Genomic DNA, 20,615 nt, shown 5'->3' with positions numbered 1-20,615 from the left:
TGGAGAGCTGTAAGATATTTCAAAGAATGGTATAGGAAGGTCAGCTTTCAGTGTTGTCAAATGCAGACTTTTTAGATCAAAGTAACTACAGTGTTATACAGTAAAACCTGCCTGTTAAGACTCTCTAAAATCTTCCAAAATCTACCATAAGTGAGAGGGGCCATAGTATGAAGATCAACCAATCTGCTTTCCTTCCATTAAACCAAACTTTGAACACCTATAAATTCAAATTCATTTATTTAAATGTTGAAATAAAGCTATTAAAAATCATATCATAATGCCTTTGTTGGGGTGTTGTTTTCACTGTCACTTGGTCATGCTTAGTATGCATTGTTACGCTTGACTAAAGATTTATTGGGGAACTAACTCCAGGTAAGAGCAGTCAATCAATACACATGAACCATTGTAGACCAAGACCCTCTCTTAAAATACACTATTTATATTTTTGAACATGATCTTTTAAAAAAAGTTCAATAAAGTACAGCCAGTTACAACAGTTTTATTTTTATGACGTCTGCAAAAGGTTGTTAATAAAGCACAATCGATCGATGAGCACTAGTAAAGAGACAACAAGAATGTGGTCAGTCATTTCAACCAAAAACCATATCGCACTGGCTATATTGACCTGTTGCCTGATTTTAATCCACCCCACCATGACCACACATTCTACATAAGACAACATTGTCCCAAACCAAAAGTTGAATTTACCGGGTCCAGGCTAAAGGAATTCCCAAGAAATAACATGTTTCATATTAACAGAACAACTGCATATGCATTTAATAACAAAAAGAATAATGATAAAGGTTTTTTTAAAAAAAAATTCATTGTGAGATTTTAACTGAAGATCTTCAGATACACTTAATATGAATCACCAAACTAAAGAATAATAATAATTTTAAGAAAATTATATTATGCGGCATTGTGATTTATTTTTTGAATGTGTTTTGTCAAGCAGTCATTTTTGTTGAGTCAAACTAAATGGTGGGTGCACTTGTCCAAAGAATGCTTGGTAGATTTTATAATATTTGACATTAGTATCTACTCCTGTCATCGGCGATGAACTTGTCTGTCAGGCCAGAATTGATTCAAGTTATGGTGTTGGGATGATACAGTAGCCATGACTATATGATTCGGGTCGAAATGACAGGTGACCCATGGAACAATCAGTCTCTTTCAAAATGTGTTTTTTTAAATGTCATTTTTGCAGAAAATATAATATATAATATAAATATAATATAAAAGTTTTAATATTTCCCTATCTTAGAAGAGCCAGTGGGTGGGCACCATACTCCTAAACACCTGTGAGCTACTTGAAAGGCCCTCCAAAAAAGATGGCTTCTGCTTCAAACTTTTCCATCCTCTGGATCAGTCTATCTGGGCTACAAAGGTATGCAGTGAAGTTTGTTTATGAAAGGTGAGCATGCTTAGAAGAGTTCTGTATTAGAAGATATTCTAACGTGTTGTTAAAAAAAAATATATTGTCCTCTTCATTGCCAAATTGTCTCATACCATATCTACACCATCTCAACTCCTGGATTTTTGTTTGCTGATTTAAATCATCACAGCACATCAGGTTTTCAACGTTTTCTGCTGTACGATCCATTTTCTTCGTAACATTCTTCCTGCTGCTTTTAGATTGTGGATGTACATGAGTCAACAAGCACAGATTTGATTCTGTGATCTCTTGGCAACAATCTTGTCTCCTGCTTCATCTATTTTCTTCACTGCCACTGTGTTGATGTGACCTCTATGACCGTCATATGTGCACCAACAATGAATAACTTTATGTTATTGGTGCCACCACCTCCACTATTCCACTCATACTACAACTACAAATCACAGCTGCAACTAGTAGTATAATTGAGCTATAGTGACTGCATCTATGCTGATGGCATTCACCTTGAAAGCGCAATGAACTCTTTGAGATTATTAGTATTTTTATGTCTTTGTGTTTACATTTTTTCTCTGTAAAGCCCTTTGAGCTAGCATTTGATGGTGGGATAAAGCGCTGTAGAAATTCACTTTATTATTATTATTTAGATGATAGACTAGAGGTAGGTATCAAGTTGTTTGTTTCTTTGTTTTAATATGATGCATATATGTTGATATGTTTTATATGAGTAAGAAAGTAGCTGTGTGGCTATTCTATTACAATGTGCATGTAGGGTCTACCAAAAGTTTTGATAAATAATGTTTAACATTGGTGAATTGGTGGCTCAAAGAACTTGCCATCACAACAGTGACAATTGAGTATTGTGGGTTTGGATCATGGCTCCAGAACTTTTCTCTCTGGATGCGCCACCTGTTTGCAGGGCCGATGATAGGTGTTTTTTTTTTTTCAGGCACTCAGTTTTTCTCCACCTCTGTTGTGTGTGTGTGCGCAGCAGTGTGAATGTTTGTTTGTAAGGTACATTTGATGTCTGCTTAATGTGTGTGGTCATCACTTTTGTGTGTGGGGAGTGGGGGTTGTTAATGCACTTTGAGTTGACGTTTAATGGTAGTAGGTAAAGTCATATAAATATAAATAGATTTTAAAAGTTATTCAATATCTGCTTTCAGGGACCAAAAGGGGAGACGATTGGTGCATTTGTGCAACCACTGCCTTATTCTTACTGCATCTTCAGAGCTCCATCAGAAGCAGCTGGTATATTGGAATTTTCAATTAAACATTATGTTATAAAGTACTAGGTGACCAAATAAGTTTCTGTATAGTTTTCAACTGTTTTTGATGTTAAACATAAGCTTTCTCCACTCTTGAGAAAAAGTCATGAAAAACATTACTAAAATATTTAAAGATTAGATGAAAACAAAACAGGTTTGTTTTTGGTGATCAAACAAGGCATTTTTAATGTCACCTAGTCAGGTGCTATTGCATATAATCTCTGATGATAAATTCTGTTAAGCTTTATAAATGTAAATGGCCTTTAGAAATGATTTATTCCCTCTTTGCAGGCAAATGCTGGATGGATGCACTAGAACTGGCATTAAAGTGTACTAGTCTTCTGAAGCGTTCTATGACTCGCCTTGATACTAGTACAGAAGTACCTGACATGGACACAGAGCTTACCAGAAAACAGGTACTTTTTTAAAATTTTAAATAATCGCTTGATACTTCCCGTATAAAAGACTTTGTTAAAGCTTACAAAAATTGATTAAGACTGCTTGTTTTATTAAGGGCAAATATGTGCAAGGTGCTGCTGCATAGATTACCTGCTTGCAACCACTTTATGTTTCCTTGACAGATAGAATATCATGAAAGCAAGAGTGCAGCAGCAGCTGGAAGTGATGACTATAATGTTGGTGCCAATGGAAATGATGACGTTGACACAGAGCAGACAGGCCATCAGTACGATTCTTTGCACCAGCAAGAAAACCAGATGAATGAGAGTGACTTAGAGAGGCATTTTGCCAACCAAGGTAGGCAAAATGATTTTTTTCTTTTTGTTTCATTGGTGCCTGCATGCAGTTAAAACATTTAGTAGCTGGCCTACTGAATTGAAATATATAGCTCGCATGTCAATAAGTTTTCAAGAACTTAAGCATTATTGCATTGTGTATTTGAGGTAGCTGGAGACAACATAAAATTAACACTTCTTCTACAATTCCCACCAAGGAATGCAAACGTCTTCATAGCTATAGAGCTTAATTGCGATGAACAAGCTATTCTATAGCTCCATTGCATCATACACTCGTAAGACATGAGTTAATTCTGCCTAGCTATTGAAAAAAGAAAAAGATCATCCAGTGACTTTTCAGTTGTTGAGGAATGAGATTTTAGAAACTACAGTTATTGCAGGACCATTTTTTGTGAGGACAGTTGCTGTCTAATCTCCCTTGCTGCCTTTTCCTCCCCAACTCTTTTCTTTTTCAAGGGATCAGGTATCCATTTAGGAGCTGGGTTGTAAATATGCAAATCAGGGCTATTGTGCACACCTCTGACATCAGATACCTGCCCTTGAATCGCCTACCTATTCATTTCCTAGTCTAATAATTGCATGTCATTTTAAGACAGATGAGTTTGTGGTGACGCTTTCAATGGTAATGAGAGCTTGCATGTTTTGATCAGCATGTAGGGTTGCCATCTAAATTCCAAAGATCTAATACTGCATGCACCATAATACTCGTACTTTAGCTTCCATAGGAAGATGTGTGCAGTGTAAGTTATAGATGTTTGCATTATTATTGCTATGATATCAACTCTTACAATACGGCCCACTAAATTTCAAAAATTATAACCTCAGACTTTGCTTACTAGAAAATGCCACTCAGATTATTTTGAAAATAAAATTTATTTTATTGCTTTAAAGGGATCAAAAGTTTATATAATTATACTCAAGTACAAAAGGTTTTCAAAATATTTGAGTAAAACAAAGAGAAAGAAAAGACAAATGATCACATGGTTTTTTTTGTTTTGCTGTCACTATGCTGTCACTATGAGCTGTGAGTGGCTGTGTGTTTTCACTATTAAATTAAACAGTATCTGCATGATTTTGAGTCTGAAACTAAAAGTTTCTATTCATAGGATAAGTCCTTTGTCATTGTGGATAAAAATAATAACAAGGAAGATAAAATAATAAAATTATTTGTCTAAGCCATGTGACCACTTGAAATATAAGCTGAAGTTTTGTTTATTTCTTATGTTCGCTAGTTATTATAACATTTCAGAGTATTTAAAAAGAAATTATACAAAGAATACACTCTAATCTGCTTTGTGGTTGCATTTTATCGAATTCTTATCAAATTTCAAATGCTTAGTGCCTCATCAGAATTTTTTTAAAGTATTTCTTAATGTAGTATCACACATGGTACATTTTTGTTTGAATCAGTAAAGGAGCAAACTTTCAATATCCTGTAAAAATTAAATATTATTTCAAATATTAGAATTGTTTTATCCATTGATAATATACTTTGGTAATTATACCAAATCTACCAAAGCATATTAATAAAAATTCAGTCCTCCATCTTTCATTTTCTGTCTTTTTTTTAAACTTTTCAATGGTTGAAAGTTTAGACACTTTAGTTTGCTATCAGCAAGACTATATTTATCATCACTTTTCATTCACAAATTGTTGTTATACCCAAATCAAAGTAGCAAAAACGATAAACCCACATAGCATCTTTAGATGACAATATTTTTAATAAACAGGAATTGAATGAAAAAAAACTGTTGGTATTCTATAGACAATTGAATGCACTTAATCCTTTTTCTCTTAAAATGTATTTTTTAAAGGCGTAACAATTTTTCCTTGTAGAGATATTTATATTTTATAATATAAAAAAGACCACATTATAAATTATTATTCATAATTAAGTCAAAGATATTTCAATTTCAGTGATTTTTTTTCTTTTTTTTTTTTACTTTTATAGTATCGTAAATGTCTATTCATTTTCTTTTGGTTTGGAATACAAGTTTATTTTTGCAATACATTTGCAGAGCGAGTTTTTTGTAACACATCCTAGAATAAAGTAGCAGAACACTCTAAGCACCATATTAGTAAGAGTTAAGCGTACAGTCACATGCTATAGTTTTTTGCAGATTTGAAATAAAACATTTAATGCATTGGGATACTTTGAACCTCAGAAAACCCCTCACATTTAATGATTCAACTGCAATACATTCTGTGAGAGAGAGCAAGAAAAAACACAGTTGAATGGATGAATAGAATGTTCATACCATAATAATAGTTTACTGTAGGGTTGTTGTCGGTGCTATACATTTTTAAAATTATAAATATGTTTTTGTGTTCAGTGAGTTCCATGTGCTCATAAATATGCACAGATTGGTATAGTTCCCATGATATCCACAGTAATATTATTGAGTTGTGGAAATAAGTTCTGATGATCTCAACAGTCATACCATTTCAGTGTACTAGGTTGTGAATATTTAAAACTTTTTTTTTTAATGAACCTGCTTTTGCTCATACTAGACACATTAATTGATCTGTACCACAGTTTTTAATCTTTGATATCTATCTATTTCTCTTCATGCATCAGTTTGCACATAAGGCCTCAATCTTTGATATAACTGACAGGAAATTCTCTGAAAACTGTCATGGTTTAGTCCTTGAAATGGGTTGCCAACTACCAGGCTTAAAAGTAATAAAAGAAATAAAGACAATTAATTAACTAAAATGCTTTTTATGATACATTTGGTGAAAAAATACTTGAAACATCTTATTCACAACCTGAAGTATATGAAGTTAAAATTACCATATTGCTAAATGTGGTTGCTTATTTCATAACTGTCACTGCATGGTACTGAACATAGACTTTCATTGGTAACCAGGCTGGAGTGCGGTGGCAGGTGAAGATATGGCTTGTTTATAGGCCAACAGAGATGCTGTGTTTTTCCAAGTGGTGAATAAAGCCTGGTCGCTAAAATCTAGTAACACAATATGAGAATAAGGAAATTACATATATTCATAGTTAGAAAGAAACATGCAAATATGAAATATGTGTTGAAATTCAGTGTATGCCTTTATAACAAACACAGGTACACATAATCTCTATGGCACTCTTAAACTGAACAAAGAAAAAAGAGAAAAATAAAGGCAGTCATGTAGCTTTCCCAAGGGACACTTTAACAAAAAGATATGTTATTTTTAAACTCTACAAATGTATGTGTTCATGTATTTGACATAAAACAAGATTTGTGTTTTATTGCAGCTTATGTTTGCATGTACTTACATGCAAACATCAATTAGTGTTGGTACTTTAAAATATTAAATTATTTTTGTACCAGGTTGACTTAGAGCTGATAGTTCTTTAAAGGAATCATACAGCATTAAAAAGTTTGAAAGTTGGGTATAATGAGTTTCTAACAAGTAGCTGTTAGGCCCAACCAGTACAGGATGTTGTTTCCAGGAGCATCTCTGAAGGACACACCTCCTCCTCAGCAGAAGGCATCTCTTATACAAGCAACTAATGCTTCTCATGCACAGAGGTCTGCATCAGAAAGCCTTTACCGAGTTGTGAGTCCTCCCAAAGAGCCCACAATTCAGGTGCGCAAACACAGGGCTTCCTTGTGCGTAACCCCCTCAGTGGTGACTTCAAGTGTGTCAGACACAAATAAACGTAACAATAACAACACGACGGTTTTAAAACAAGCAAAGGAGGAAGAGCAGGATTTTGGTGCTGCCATTTCAAAGGACTTTGGTGACAGCAGTATGTACATCTGCATAAAGATGCTCTTTTCCTTTTCTGTTGCTTGTTTGGAATTCATTATCATATGACAGCATGAATATCCTTCCATAGGACAAACACTTGGGCTACCAGTTTTAATAAAGTTTTATAAGCCCACTGCCATTGAAAAGCTAACCTACATCTGTTATTTGTAACTGAATGCTTTCAATAGATTCCCTATGTTGGATGAAGGAATATCTACAAGCCACTTGTATGTAGGCAGTCACAGTGAAAGATTTTTCTCCATTTTGTATGCTTGTACCTATGCTGAGATTTCAGAGGATATCTGTAGACTGAGCAGTTCATCAAGGGCAGACCACATCATAATTTCTGAGGCATACTTTTTGCTTTCTTTCTGCTTCATTGCATTGCCCTTCTCTGATTTTTTTTTTTTAATTACTGGCTTTCTTTACATTCTTAACTAAATCACTGCAAAATTCAGTCAGTGAAATGCAACATTAAGCTGAGTCCAACATTAAGTTGTATTTACATAAAATGAGATTTTTAGCTGCCTTTGTCTTACATGACTGTACTTTAGTCAAATAATTTTCATTGCTATGATGGATATTAGAGTCTGAGTGCACTGTCCTAATTTACACAACTTCAAACATGGGCTAACATTTGTATTTTTGTTGTGCTTTTATAAAATGTTGACATTTGTACATTTTCTAATTCTGGATTGTTTCAAATAAGATTAACCTTAAGGACCAGGGAAAGTGTGTACAGTACACCACTGGTAGCTGGATGGCTAAAACCTAGTAGTCGGTTCAGTTGGTAACTTTTTAACTCATTCATTAGGGATGTATTGATGCAATTGAGCTGTAGCTGTGAAGACGTTTGGATTTGTGGGTGCAAACTGTATAGAAAGAGCTGTAAGCATTTTAGCTCCTGACTACTAGGTCTTCTCCATCCAGTAAGCAGCATAATATGCACCCGAAATCTGGAGGGAATTAATATGCTCAATTTATCTCCATATTTCTCTGCTCACATGTTGCTGGTTGTTGATGCTTAAGTATCTCAGACCATCATGTCTGTGCTTTTGCATTGTAGACGGATCTGATCAGCAAGAGCCTCACCTATCTTCTAAGAGGGCTTCTATCTGGGAGGCCATTTCAGATGGATTGAGAGGGAAAAATAAGTCAGATCCTTTCTTCCAGAGGCCCACATCTGACGAACTATACTATGCACTCTTGACATTAAAAATAAAAAATGTTCGGACTGAAACATTAAAATTTGAGCTGGAAATTGAACGGCTGCAGAATGAGCTTGCAAAACAAGGTGAAAGCGTGGAACCTGCGGCACGTGTGGTATACAAATATTAGTAATGCATCACAGGACTGAGGAGAACCAGGGCATCGAATACTCTCGGCAGTTAAAACTTCATCTTCTATGTCAAGGCAAGCAAGCAGGCTGCATGACCAGAACAAAAAATTCTGTAAATGAAAAAGAAAGAATATATTTAAACACCTTTGAACTGGACTGTAGCTGATTGTTATGTTAAAAGCCTGTGAGAATACAGTTGACAGAATCTTAAACTTTGAGTGTCTGAGATAGGCATTTCGTTTGGAATACTTTAAAACTGTAGAAATATTAATACTGATTTTTGTAAACAATAATGATTGTTCATGTTTTATTTGTGTGTGTGGACGTGCATACATACATTTGTGTATGTGTTTGTACTTTAGTTTGCATGTGTACGCATACATGAGAGACTATGAAAGAAGAGAGAGATGGAGAATGAGAATGCATACAGATCATTTGTTTTGTCCAAGTCCCAGAAATGAAGATGAATGCACACACCTTTGTCAAAATATTGCTATCATTTTAATGAGTAAGTAAATTATTGTTTTAAGCACTCTTATTTAGGAGGTTCTGTTGCTTGCTGGATAGGGATTTCACTTACTGCCTGGGCTGGTGCTGGAAGATACCCCATCCTCCCACAGCTGTCAGTCAAAAAATAATATCTGATTTATCAGGGAAGGTCAAAGGTAGTGGAAAGAGAATTGGGCTCTATCTTCCATATGCCATACCCTGAACACCGTAAACTACTTGCATTCCCCTTTCTAATATCAATTAGGCCATGGAACTCTTTACCTTTTCACTAGTTTTTTAGTTTAATTTTAAGTTTACTATCATCAGCAGGTTTCGTCATACATGTACTACAGATATACATATTTCTGAACTGCTGGTGGTTTGCCAAGACCAAGGCTTAACCTTTTGTGAAGTTGTAGGCTTGTTTGACCAATATTTGGAACTATGCTTAATTTTTTTTTAATCCAGACAGTATATGTGCAATTTTTTTCTAATTTCTTTTTTTGCCTGACAAAAGTTGTTGATCTTGAGTTCCTTAGAACCATGGCTCCATGGGAAAAAAACAACAGGCAAAGATGCTTGAGCTTTGATACTTCATCAGTATAAAATGTTGCATTATCTGCTCTCCCTCCTCACTTTTCTTTTGCTGTGATGCTGCTTCTCACTGATTCAAGACAGAGAAGTCGTTAGACACACAACCATACAGAAAGCTGAGAGCAAGAGGCCAAAGCAGCATCTTCAGACAATGCTGTGCAAGAAAACAAAAAGTCTCAAGGCAGTGTAGGAGCAAGAAATAAACTGAGAATCCTTCACCACCTGCTTGCCAAACTGTGGCAGATAAAGCATCTCAGGGATTAAGAACCTCAGTAGAAAGCCCTGACAAAGAGAAGTGAAACTGGAAGTGATATTGCTTTAAGGCAAGCAAAAAAAATAATTGAAGAATAAAATCTGAAAACTGAGGAAGACGTGTAGAAACACATGAGGTGTTACGTAGGGTAAAGGATCAAAGTTAAGTAACTGTTTGCCACTGACATTTCAATAATTTCAGTATGGCTAGAGATTTTTGGTTAGGACCCAGTGATTTGTCTGTTATGCAATTCATCATTGGTCTTCTCCTAACATTTTATCTTTAAGGTCTCTGTTCTCATTTTCCAGTCCATTGTCAGGGTCCAAGTTTCACATCCATGTAAGAATGACTTGGAGCATATTAAACTGATAATGGAGGGAAGTTGCAATAATTCCAGATTTCACTTTTAGTAAACTAGCTGTAATTCTTGCTAATATGAAATAGTATGAAACCATACAAAGACTCTTCTTATGAAGTAAGAGATTTTCCTCCATAATTAGAATTAGTAATGCATTAAGGAAGTGATATTCAGTTTATTAGCTGTAAATAACTGATTGAGGCCTGTAAAACAATGTGGAAAGTGCAATAAAATGCCTGTCAGAATTGATCATTGGTGGAGTAGAGCAGGAGAAAGTGAGATGTGATCAGATGGAAGAATCAGTCAGATAAGCATCATAAAGCTGTGGTTCATGCAACTTAGCTTGCTCTTCCCTCACTGCTGTTTTGGGCTTGCTGCCTCGATGACCATGTGGGCGTAGATTGCATAGCTGGAGCTTTTAGTCCATATACCAGAACATTTGCTTGTCAGTGGAAACATATCACTCAGAGAGAGCTTTGGACAGAATCATGTATAATCGTTATCATGGCACTCAAGAGCCCATTGACTGCTCCAGTTAATGGGAATAAATACTGCTTCATGTAGTCTTTTTAGTTGCTGTCTCATTATGATTATAGCTATCTTTTTCCATGCTGGTTTCTGTTTTATGCTTTTTACTTGTGTGTTCATGCTGAAACTTAGTACTAAGTATTCAGATTGAAAGTATTCCGATTCAGTTGATTACAAGCAGTATCCTTGTAGGTTTGTATACAGTTTAATATTTTGCAGGGTCTTTGTTTTATGTGCCTTTCACCTAGTCATGATGATAAGCTGTCCTAATTAATAACCATTGTTAAAAAGGAAAAACATTTTGTTTTAAGTCAGAAAGTGTGCCATTTATGTAATTTTTGATAAATTTCAAATTTTTCTCTTTAAGGGATCTTTGGTTTTAACCAGCTAGGTTTTTCCTTTAATCTGTCATGTAGTTTTTTGTGTTCTGGGCTTGTTAAAGGTTAAATATTGTTAAGAATAAGAATATTGTTAAGATTTTGCTCTTGATTCAGATGTGAATTTTATAGTCATACATGAGTTTATAAAGTTGGATTCAAATTGAAGTTTTCATGCTCTAAATAGGTTAGAAGAGCATCTTTATTGTTCGTGTGTGTTCAGAAGTCTTCCATTTCTTGTTATCACTGGGATCTTGTTTCTGAAAAGGCAAGTCTATGCATGTGAAGTTCTCCTTGTTCCTGTCACCAGAACAACAATGGTCACAGGATTTTTAGTTACTGTGCAGCAAAACAATGGAACTCTCTCCCTTTCTATATCTGCCACCTACATACAGTTGAATCCTTCAAATGGGCATTGAAAACACACCTCTTTAAGCATTACTCCTAACAGTCCACATATTTGGTAGTCCTTTTTCACACCTTTCTCCCTTTTTCTGCCTGTTGCTACTTCCCTGCTTGTCTTCCTTTTGCAAAATCATGTTACTCTCAGTCCTTGTTACTTGGTTCCTTATTGTGTTTTCATTATGTGTTTTATTCATCATCAGTTCTGTTGTTTGTCCTTCTGTCATTGATATGTTGTTTGTTCTTCTGTCCCTTGTTTGTAGTGCTTGTTCTTGTTCTTAAGTATTACAAGTATGCTCCTTATGAGTGTGAGTACATGTATGTTCTATACAAATCACGTGTTTATTACATACAGTATATGTACATACCTCTTGACTCCTAAATGCTGATTACAGTTGTAAGCCACTTTCATGCATTGATCACAATGAATAAAATCTTAATGCATTCATGTTAGAGCATGATCAAAATCGCTCATAGTAGCAATAGAGTTAGAAAAGAATGTGCTAAGGATTGCACTGGCAATTGTTGATGTTAGCATTGCTGACAGGCTAGCATGAGGTGCAGGAGTATGTACCATTGTTTTCAGCCTTTTACTGGATATCAGAACTACTTGGGACCAATGCAAATAGCTGTCTGGGTTACAACAACAATGGTAATTGATTCAGCATGAATTCTCAGTTTATGTGCATTATTCTTCATGCAGCCAGTCAAAAATACTTATTTCGAACTTTTTTTAATAACAATTCACAATGCATGAAAGGTTGCAGTTTTTCTTACGAGACAAAACTGCTGTTTATACTGAAATTTTTATGCATTTGCTAGTTTCCCTTAGCATGAAGGGTCAATAAAGTTGCCACCAGAGATTTCACATTAAAGTAAAAAGGACTTGCATGACAAATTTCAAATATTACTTACAAGTAAGACATGTATAAATAAAAATACTGATGTGTAATAATCTTAGGTCATAGAACTGTGAACGAGTACACCTTCATTCCTGTGTGAACCATTGACAACTCATAGTAATGGTTTCACTTAAATCAACAGCATGTTTAAATATGTGATATTAAATATGGTTTTGTGTTCTTATTTTTATTTAAAATTTCTCACAAAATAAATAGCTAGTCTGATGAATGGATAAATCAACTATTTGGAAATTACCAAACTTTTTTGTTTATTGTTCCTGTTCAGATTTTCACTTGTTTTATTGTTTGAGGATTGGAGGTGATTTTTTATTTTTTTCCAAATACAAAATATGCATTTTGACATTTTATTTGTGTCAGCATTGGGAAGAAACATTTGGTTCTGATGCTTAAAATGTTCAGCCTAACAGAGAATATTGTATGCACACACTACAATGTGAGTGGGGTAAATGAAGTGAAATCCTTGCAGTAGAGATGGTAAAAGTTATATCTCATGAAAATGATAAAACAAACATGTTGCTTGATTTCTTTGGATTACGACATATGCTCTTGTCTTGTGTAGATTTCATGCTTCAAATATTACATGCAGTATGACAGATAGTGTATAAGAGATTAAAACTATTAGCTTTCTGCATTACATGGTGTCAAATGACATACTTTGTTCTGTGCATTTTATTCACATCATCAGTGTAAACATTAATGTTAAGACTGAAACTCGCTTATTTTGGAATATTTTTTAAATAGTTTTAAACTGAGCCTTATTACAGAACAATGGTTGTTAGTGTTACAAGCACACTAATAATGAACACATAGGTATAAGAAGCAGACCTAGTGACCCTGTTTGTGATGTATTTTTTTAACTTGTGCACAGGTCTTGAAGAAGATAAGTCTGAGAGAGATGACAGTGATACCACACAGTCAGAGTTTGATGTCGAGCCGCTTCCAAATCACAACTTAAACCCACCAGTTGAAACACACTATGAGGAGAATCGCACAGAAGAGCTAGGAGCGGTTAGTATGTGTGCATGAGCTACCTGTGTAGTATTCAGTCATCCTGCATGCTGACAGATTATAATAATGTGTTTATTTGTATAGTGCTTTTTCACCCCATTAAAAATAGGCTTAAAGTGCTTGTTTTCTGCCAATGGTGGGAAGGTGATGTCATAAGGCTGACTTGCTGGTGGAGAATCAGCTGAAATTTGGAGCAAGCACAATGCTTTGTTAATGATTTGTCTGACATAACTTTTGTCTCTCTTTAGTCTCTTGTGTCTCTTGAATCTATGAATTTTACCAGCTACTAGTTTTAGCAAAGAAGTAAGTACAGTAGCCAGCTCAAAGGCCTCAAAAACAAGTTGGCCTTTTTCAGCATCAGCATCAGTCAGATTAGTCTGAGTGGCATATTGCACTGAGTTTCCTGGAGATACATGATGTTGATTATTGCAGACTGGTCTGTACTCCATGCTTACTGTGATAGTTTGACATTGTGAAGCAGCTGGAGGAAGGTAATCAGAGTTGGAACTTGACACTGCCCGTACACAGATCTCAAATCTAAGTAATGACAAGATGGCGCAGATGTGACGGTACACGGACTTTTCGCCGAAGGACGTTTCGCCGCCGGACGTTTCGGAGCCGGACGTTTTGTCGACTGGACGTTTCGCCGCTGGACGTTTCGGAGTCGGACGTTTTGCCGACTGGCTTTTCGCCGCCGGACGTTTCGGCGCGGGGCACTTCATTTCGGCATTTCACGCGGGACCTTTAGCCGAAGTCAAGTGTGGGACGCCCCTTAGCTCACACATTTCTCTCGCCATTGTATCAATGTATCAGTGAACTCTCTCTCACTATCCCTCCTCATGTGAACCGTTAGCTCACACATTTCTCTCGCCATTGTATCAATGTTTTTTCTCAAAGCTGTTGCGCATAATCTGTGACAATCAAAGTGAACTGTCTGTGAAGTGTGTGTAAAATTTGTTTGAAATAAAGAATTATTGTGTTATCTAGTAGTTACTTTCATTCTTTGAGAAGTAAGTAAGCTCTCTCTCTCTCTCTCTCTGACATAATGCGGCGAAACGTCCGGCGGCGAAAAGCCAGTCGGCAAAACGTCCGACTCCGAAACGTCCAGCGGCGAAACGTCCAGTCGACAAAACGTCCGGCTCCGAAACGTCCGGCGGAGAAACGTCCGTCGGCAAAACGTCCGCACACGGATGTGACAGTAAAAATAAAGCGGCACAGGAAAAGGTCAAAAGTAGCACAGAGACAGAATCCATTCAGGAACGTAGCAAATATCATAACAGATGTACTGAGGAACATTAGACACAAAACTTCATGCAGATCAACTGACAGATATGAAAACTGAGGGGAGAGGTGTCACCTTCAAGCCAATTAGGCTCTCAACAGTACATGCTAGCTTCTGTTGATTTTCTTTTGTTTTAATTGTGGGTAGTGTTTTTATTTTCCTATTAGCATTTCCTATTTTACTAAAGTAAATATTTCCCTCTGCGTTAGTTTGTTATTGGTTTAGTGACAAAATACTGTCATCATGTATAGTGTTTTCTCTTATTAGAAGGCATTGCTTAGCGATAATGTTTGTCTGAAATTCCTTTTGAAAATTCTTTTCAGTTTTGATATGTGTTAATTTTGTAGTGTTTTCATTTAGCTTTTTGCAACAGATTTTTTCTCAGAAAGTTGTGCAACAGTGATTTATGCAGCATTTTATTATTCGTTAACTCACTTACCCAAGCTATTTACTTCTTATTTCTTATTGCTATTGCTTTAACACACAGCAACCGAAGGCTACAAAATGCTTACTGTAGCTGCCATCTGGGACCAGTGAATTAAACAAGATTTAAACTGATTTAAAAAAATTTTATGTTATTTATTATATCTTGCAGTAAATAATGCTTTGTTCGTGTTTTACAGAGTGGGGATACAACCCAAACTGAAGAAGTAGCTGATGAGAACAAAAGTTTAATATGGACACTTGTCAAGCAGGTTTGAAGTCTTTTTCACATATTTATATTTTTCTTTAAAGGACAACACAAGTGAAAGATTTTTTTTCTTTATGATCCGGTTATTTTGTTTTAAAGTAATAATTCCCAAAGTATGAGCATATAATTATGCTTAATTTTCTAGATACAAGCCTTTAAACATTACATTCTCACCTGCCACTAGGAAAGCAGATGAAAGTTACTCTTATGCTGGAGAGTTCTGTTGTAAGCAAGTAGTATTTGTGAAAGTGAGTGTTACTTGTAGACCAGAACGGTGTAAAAAGTGTCGATGTTGCATATCTGGTGCTTGATTTTTGTTGAAGCTTTGAACTAGCAATTATTGGTTTTAGCAGCTCGTGCTTTTGTAAAATTGGCACTGCTGTGGAAAGATCCCTCCCTTTACAGAAAGTCAAAGACGTGCTTTTACTGTATAAGTGACTTGATAGCAATCCTGAAATTTTTGAGCAAATTCTTGAGTACAGTGTGGGGATGAAGTTCACATAGTACCTTTGATCAATACAGTCCTCTGAACAAAGTTAATCCACTGGCTTTTGTTCCAATTATCTTTAGTAAACGAGTACAAACTCCATCTGAGTGTAGAAGAGAACATTCAGCAACAGCACATTGTGTCCTTGTCTGTTTTCTTTTACCGAGGATTGCATCTTTTCTCTTCAAATTCAGCTCATGCAGACGATGCTATTTTAGAAATACTACCCTTTTATCACTTCCTATTTTCTCCACAATTCCAGTTGTGATTAAGAGAAAAACATTAGCAAAATATTTCTTGTGCCTCTTTGTCATAAAATACCACCGGAATATGTTTTTATGTTACTTTATGCTCTATTTCCAGCGATTTTTGCTGAGCGCTCATGTTGTCCTTTAAATATTTTTTTCAAACTGCTTTCAAATCTTAGTTCTGTAACCAAATTCTCTAGGGATTTTTTTTTTTTTAATTTTTTTTTTGCACTTCCACTTTCTTTGTCATATGTATGGATCTTCAGTTGTTTCTTCCCAATTATACATAGATTATGATTTGCTTTTTCTTATTGTCTTCATGATACCCCGGATGGTCCAGTGGCACAATGGTTAGCACCTGTCGCCAATACAGTGAGGGTTGGCTGTCCTGGGTTCAGCTCTCATCTTGGGCACACTATTCTTTCTCTCCATGTGGCATTTGTTTACAGGGCTAGTTGCCTTGCTGTGATATACCCTTTACTGATGGCTTGGCGTAAAACACCAATTCTGCTATCCCTCCCTCATGGTACTTACTCCAAATACTTAAAACAAATTAGTAATTAAAAATTTTGGGAACTATTTATTTTAAGAAATAAAGACATTAATATAAACTGTTACGCTGTTTCCAGGTGCGTCCAGGAATGGATCTGTCCAAAGTTGTTCTTCCAACATTTATTCTGGAACCTCGATCTTTCTTGGACAAACTTTCTGATTATTACTACCATGCAGACATTCTGTCAGAGTAAGTCAGCATATGTTACAAGTGTATGTTCAAGAACTCTGTGAGATAGGATTGTCACAGTCACTCGTGCTCCCACAAACGCCTGGACATTTGCGGGTTCTTTTCTACTCAAAACAACTCAACCTCTTTTGTAGGCCTGTATATATTTAATGATTTAAACTAACAAAAATATATTAAAAAAATTTTTTAATAATTCCATAATAAACAAACATTAATTAATCCTTACTACTATCTAAAATATATTATTATTACTTATTAATGATCTCTAATTCTAAACTAAGCCCTGAGAAAATCTCCTAACCCTCGAAGAGATGGTTTGAGAGTTTTAAAAGTGGTACAAGATATACACTCAGATGATATGATATAGAAGAGGTCAAGTGAGGTCTTACTCTTAGTAGTATGACGTGACATATTGGCCATAGGTCTTAAGAATTGATCTCAGGTTACCAATCTAAAATAAGGCAAACTGAGTCAAGTTCTGGGTTATATTTGCCATGGTAGCATTTGCCCTGGGATGAATAGATACAAGTGGGAAAAGTACCCGAGTTTCTGGGTAGATAAAATGGGCGTAGAGAAGTCATGAGCAGTTCAAGATTTTGAGTACACATCCCTTCTAAACAAAAATCGCCATATTACTGTAATTTTTTTTTATGCAAAACCAGAAACCTCCACCACAAGCCTTGCTGGTAATTGATCTATATAGTCTGATGATATCTAAATCTTTTTTGTGATAAAAAAGTTTAATTTTCTGACCAGAATGCATTTTGAGTATTCTTTAGTTTGTAGGTGTCTTTACCTACTTATAAAAACAAGGATCTATGACTAGCCATTATCCCTCTCACAAACAAGGACATATGGCTAACCAGTGACTAACCATGTTGTTCTCTAACAATCATATTAACTTTTGTTGGATCAAAAGAAAAACCTGTGACAAGTTGACCCAGCTACATCAAATTAAATATTGTGTTTCTGCTATTATACTCTAAGGCAGGGATGGCGAACCTTTTTCAGTCCGAGTGCCAATTATTTCAGTTTCAAAGCAATAAAAATTGCTGCGTGCCAAGTCGGTCTACTTAATGATGCCGCTATAGAAACGAAGTGCTACAGCCAGTAACCAGTAAGTTTGCTGCGCGGAAAAAATAAAGCTGCTTAGTATAAAATTATAAATTATAAAATAATGATTTGTCTTGTTCAAAATTTATTATGCGCTATGACGCTATGTCATATGATACCGAAGTTAATAAAAGTAATATGAAAAAATTATGTGGAATATGATCCAACATCACTTCTTTAATATTATTTACAGTTTTCTGAAAAAATTGAAGGCTATTACTTATGATAATTTGAAATTTTAAAAAATCCATCAGCGTCGTCGTGTGCCGCACAAAATCGTTTTGCGTGCCACCTTGGGCACGCATGCCATAGGTTCGCCATCCCTGCTCTAAGGCATATGTTCATATGTAATGTTTGAAAATAACTCCACATTAAAAACCCTTACCTATGTTTGTGTATTTGCAATGCGTTTGCAGCATTTATCGTATAACTGTTGCAAAGAATGTTAATGAACATGCTTCAGAATTTTTACCATTATTTTAGCTTCACAGTCTGCAACATAGGTTAAAACTCCCCTTTCAATTGTTGTAGAGCAGTTTTACAGGAAAGTCCCTACATGCGCATGAAGTATGTCATCCGATGGTACTTATCTGGATTCTACAAAAAACCAAAAGTGAGTTGATACTGCACAGAAGGTAGCTATTAAATGGAAGCTTTGTTTTGAAGTATATGAAGTAAGAACCTATCCGTTGAATAATATGTAGTTTAACACTCAAATGTGGAAATCTTTCTTCACAAGTGGGATTGATGCATAACCATTTACCTGTTAGATAAATGCAGCGTTTCTGAAGTCTAATGAGATGAAAGGAAGGAACTAATTATAATTTAGAAAGTGTCATTTGAAATGTTTCTATGAAGTAATTGCTTTATAATTTATTTATCTACTCCTTTAACATTACAGTCACAAATAGTTGGAGATATACTGCGTGGTGGTATCGTCTAATTGTTTTTTTTCCTGTACCTCACTGTAATTCAGATACTTATTTATTCATGCTCCTTCAATCTTCAGGGTTTGAAAAAGCCTTACAACCCAGTGATAGGTGAATGTTTTCGGTGCTATTGGTACCATCCTCAGACTGGAAGTCGCACATTTTATATTGCAGAACAGGTGAATACATTTTTACTTTTCAAAATGGTTTTAAATAAATTGGAGAGGCTTCACAGCCTGTTGGTTAGTGCATTCATCTGTGAAGCAGTAACGTGCTGGTTTAAGACCTGTTAAGATATGTGGCTGAAAAACTCCTCCTGCCCACCTATAGAGTAAATGGGTTGCTGAATGTATTGGATATGGGGAAGGTGGTGAAAGGAGAGAGTTGGGTTCTGCATTAGTTCCATGTGTCATGTCCTAGTCAGTGTAGATCACTTACATTCACTGCACGTAGAGTGTGGAACACCTTACCTTTATCTTTTTATTTTTTAATCTTTTAAGTAAATTATGTGTTCATCATTACACATCACTATTTGTAGATGCAGTGGCATAATAGCAAGTGGATCTTCTCTTTATATAATTATTTTATTAATACTATTCATTGAAAATTTTGATCCAATTAATTTTACTAAAAAGTCTGGGACCACATGCACAACTGGTCCAATTTTTAACACTTCTTGCTACAAGGTAATTTCAGATCCTTCTTTGACATTTGAAAAATTTTTTTTACAGGCTTCCCTCATGATACAGCTATTTATGTTGCAGGTATCACATCATCCACCAATCTCTGTATTTCATGTTACTAACCGCAGAGATGGCTTCAATATCAGCGGCAGCATTCTAGCGCGGTCGAAATTTTATGGTATGTCTGAAATTCTTTTTACATGAATAGGCAACGGATTGTCAAGCGTTTGCATCTCTAGAAAAGGTCCACTAATTGGCTCACCAAACATATTCTTTACAGGAAACTCCTTGTCAGCTATATTGGATGGAGTAGCAACACTGACGTTTCTTGAAAGAGGGGAGGATTATTTCATTACCATGCCCTTTGCCCACTGTAAAGGTTGGTGTCCTGGCTTTGATCTTTGGACATTCTGGATCTTTTTGTCTCACCCTAGTTATGACAAGCAGCAAGCTTGAACACCAGATAAATTCTGCTCATGAGCTAAATGATAAAACTCTCCCCTTCTATATCTGCTACCTACCGACCATCGAATCCTTTAAATTTGCTCTGAAAACATGTGTTCCTTGAGCATTATTCTTAGTAACAATCCATATACTATTAATCCACCTTCTAACCCTTTCTTTTATTTTTTTGTGTCTATTGACTAGTCCACCTATTGGACTTTCTCTTAATATTTTCCAGGTTCTTGATCTTTACTGTTATTCCCCAATTGCTCTTTGCATCTTCTATGTTTGTCTTTATTATTTGTCTACATGGTTGTTTAGCCTTCTTATACTTTCCATGTCTCATTCTTGTCTCAAGCACTGTGATCATGCTCCTTCATGAGCATGATCATGCGCTATATAAATCACACATTATTATTATTTATAATTTATATGCTGTTTTTCTTGTGGCCAGCTATTTCATTTCTTTATAAATTTATAAACATTCCTCTTTGATTGTTTGGGCACATGTCAACAGCAAAAAATATGTTTTTCAGTTTTGAACTTCTCTTATGCCACT

At 35.5% G+C, this 20,615-nt stretch overlaps 1 protein-coding gene across 6 annotated transcripts in view; it reads left to right on the top strand.

Moving 5' to 3' along the window:
* The window catches only part of LOC112558837 (oxysterol-binding protein-related protein 8-like), a 58,577-nt gene that overhangs the window by 22,341 nt on the left and 15,621 nt on the right, over nt 1-20,615 (top strand). For 4 of the 6 annotated variants that reach the window (XM_025229531.1, XM_025229533.1, XM_025229534.1 and 1 more), the window contains 13 exons: nt 1,265-1,387; nt 2,560-2,644; nt 2,953-3,077; nt 3,243-3,417; nt 6,865-7,164; nt 12,093-12,158; nt 13,298-13,437; nt 15,343-15,414; nt 16,775-16,887; nt 18,532-18,613; nt 19,010-19,108; nt 19,694-19,790; nt 19,893-19,991. In XM_025229531.1, coding sequence (XP_025085316.1) covers nt 1,265-1,387; nt 2,560-2,644; nt 2,953-3,077; nt 3,243-3,417; nt 6,865-7,164; nt 12,093-12,158; nt 13,298-13,437; nt 15,343-15,414; nt 16,775-16,887; nt 18,532-18,613; nt 19,010-19,108; nt 19,694-19,790; nt 19,893-19,991 — 1,576 coding nt within the window. The remainder of the gene's footprint in view (nt 1-1,264; nt 1,388-2,559; nt 2,645-2,952; nt 3,078-3,242; nt 3,418-6,864; nt 7,165-12,092; nt 12,159-13,297; nt 13,438-15,342; nt 15,415-16,774; nt 16,888-18,531; nt 18,614-19,009; nt 19,109-19,693; nt 19,791-19,892; nt 19,992-20,615) is intronic. The other 2 variants (XM_025229536.1, XM_025229537.1) reach the window with 2 other exon arrangements.

This window comes from Pomacea canaliculata, linkage group LG3 (assembly GCF_003073045.1).
Source record: "Pomacea canaliculata isolate SZHN2017 linkage group LG3, ASM307304v1, whole genome shotgun sequence".
In the NCBI taxonomy this organism is placed as follows: Eukaryota; Metazoa; Mollusca; class Gastropoda; order Architaenioglossa; family Ampullariidae; genus Pomacea; species Pomacea canaliculata.
This window is presented reverse-complemented; position numbering and strand designations above follow the sequence as displayed.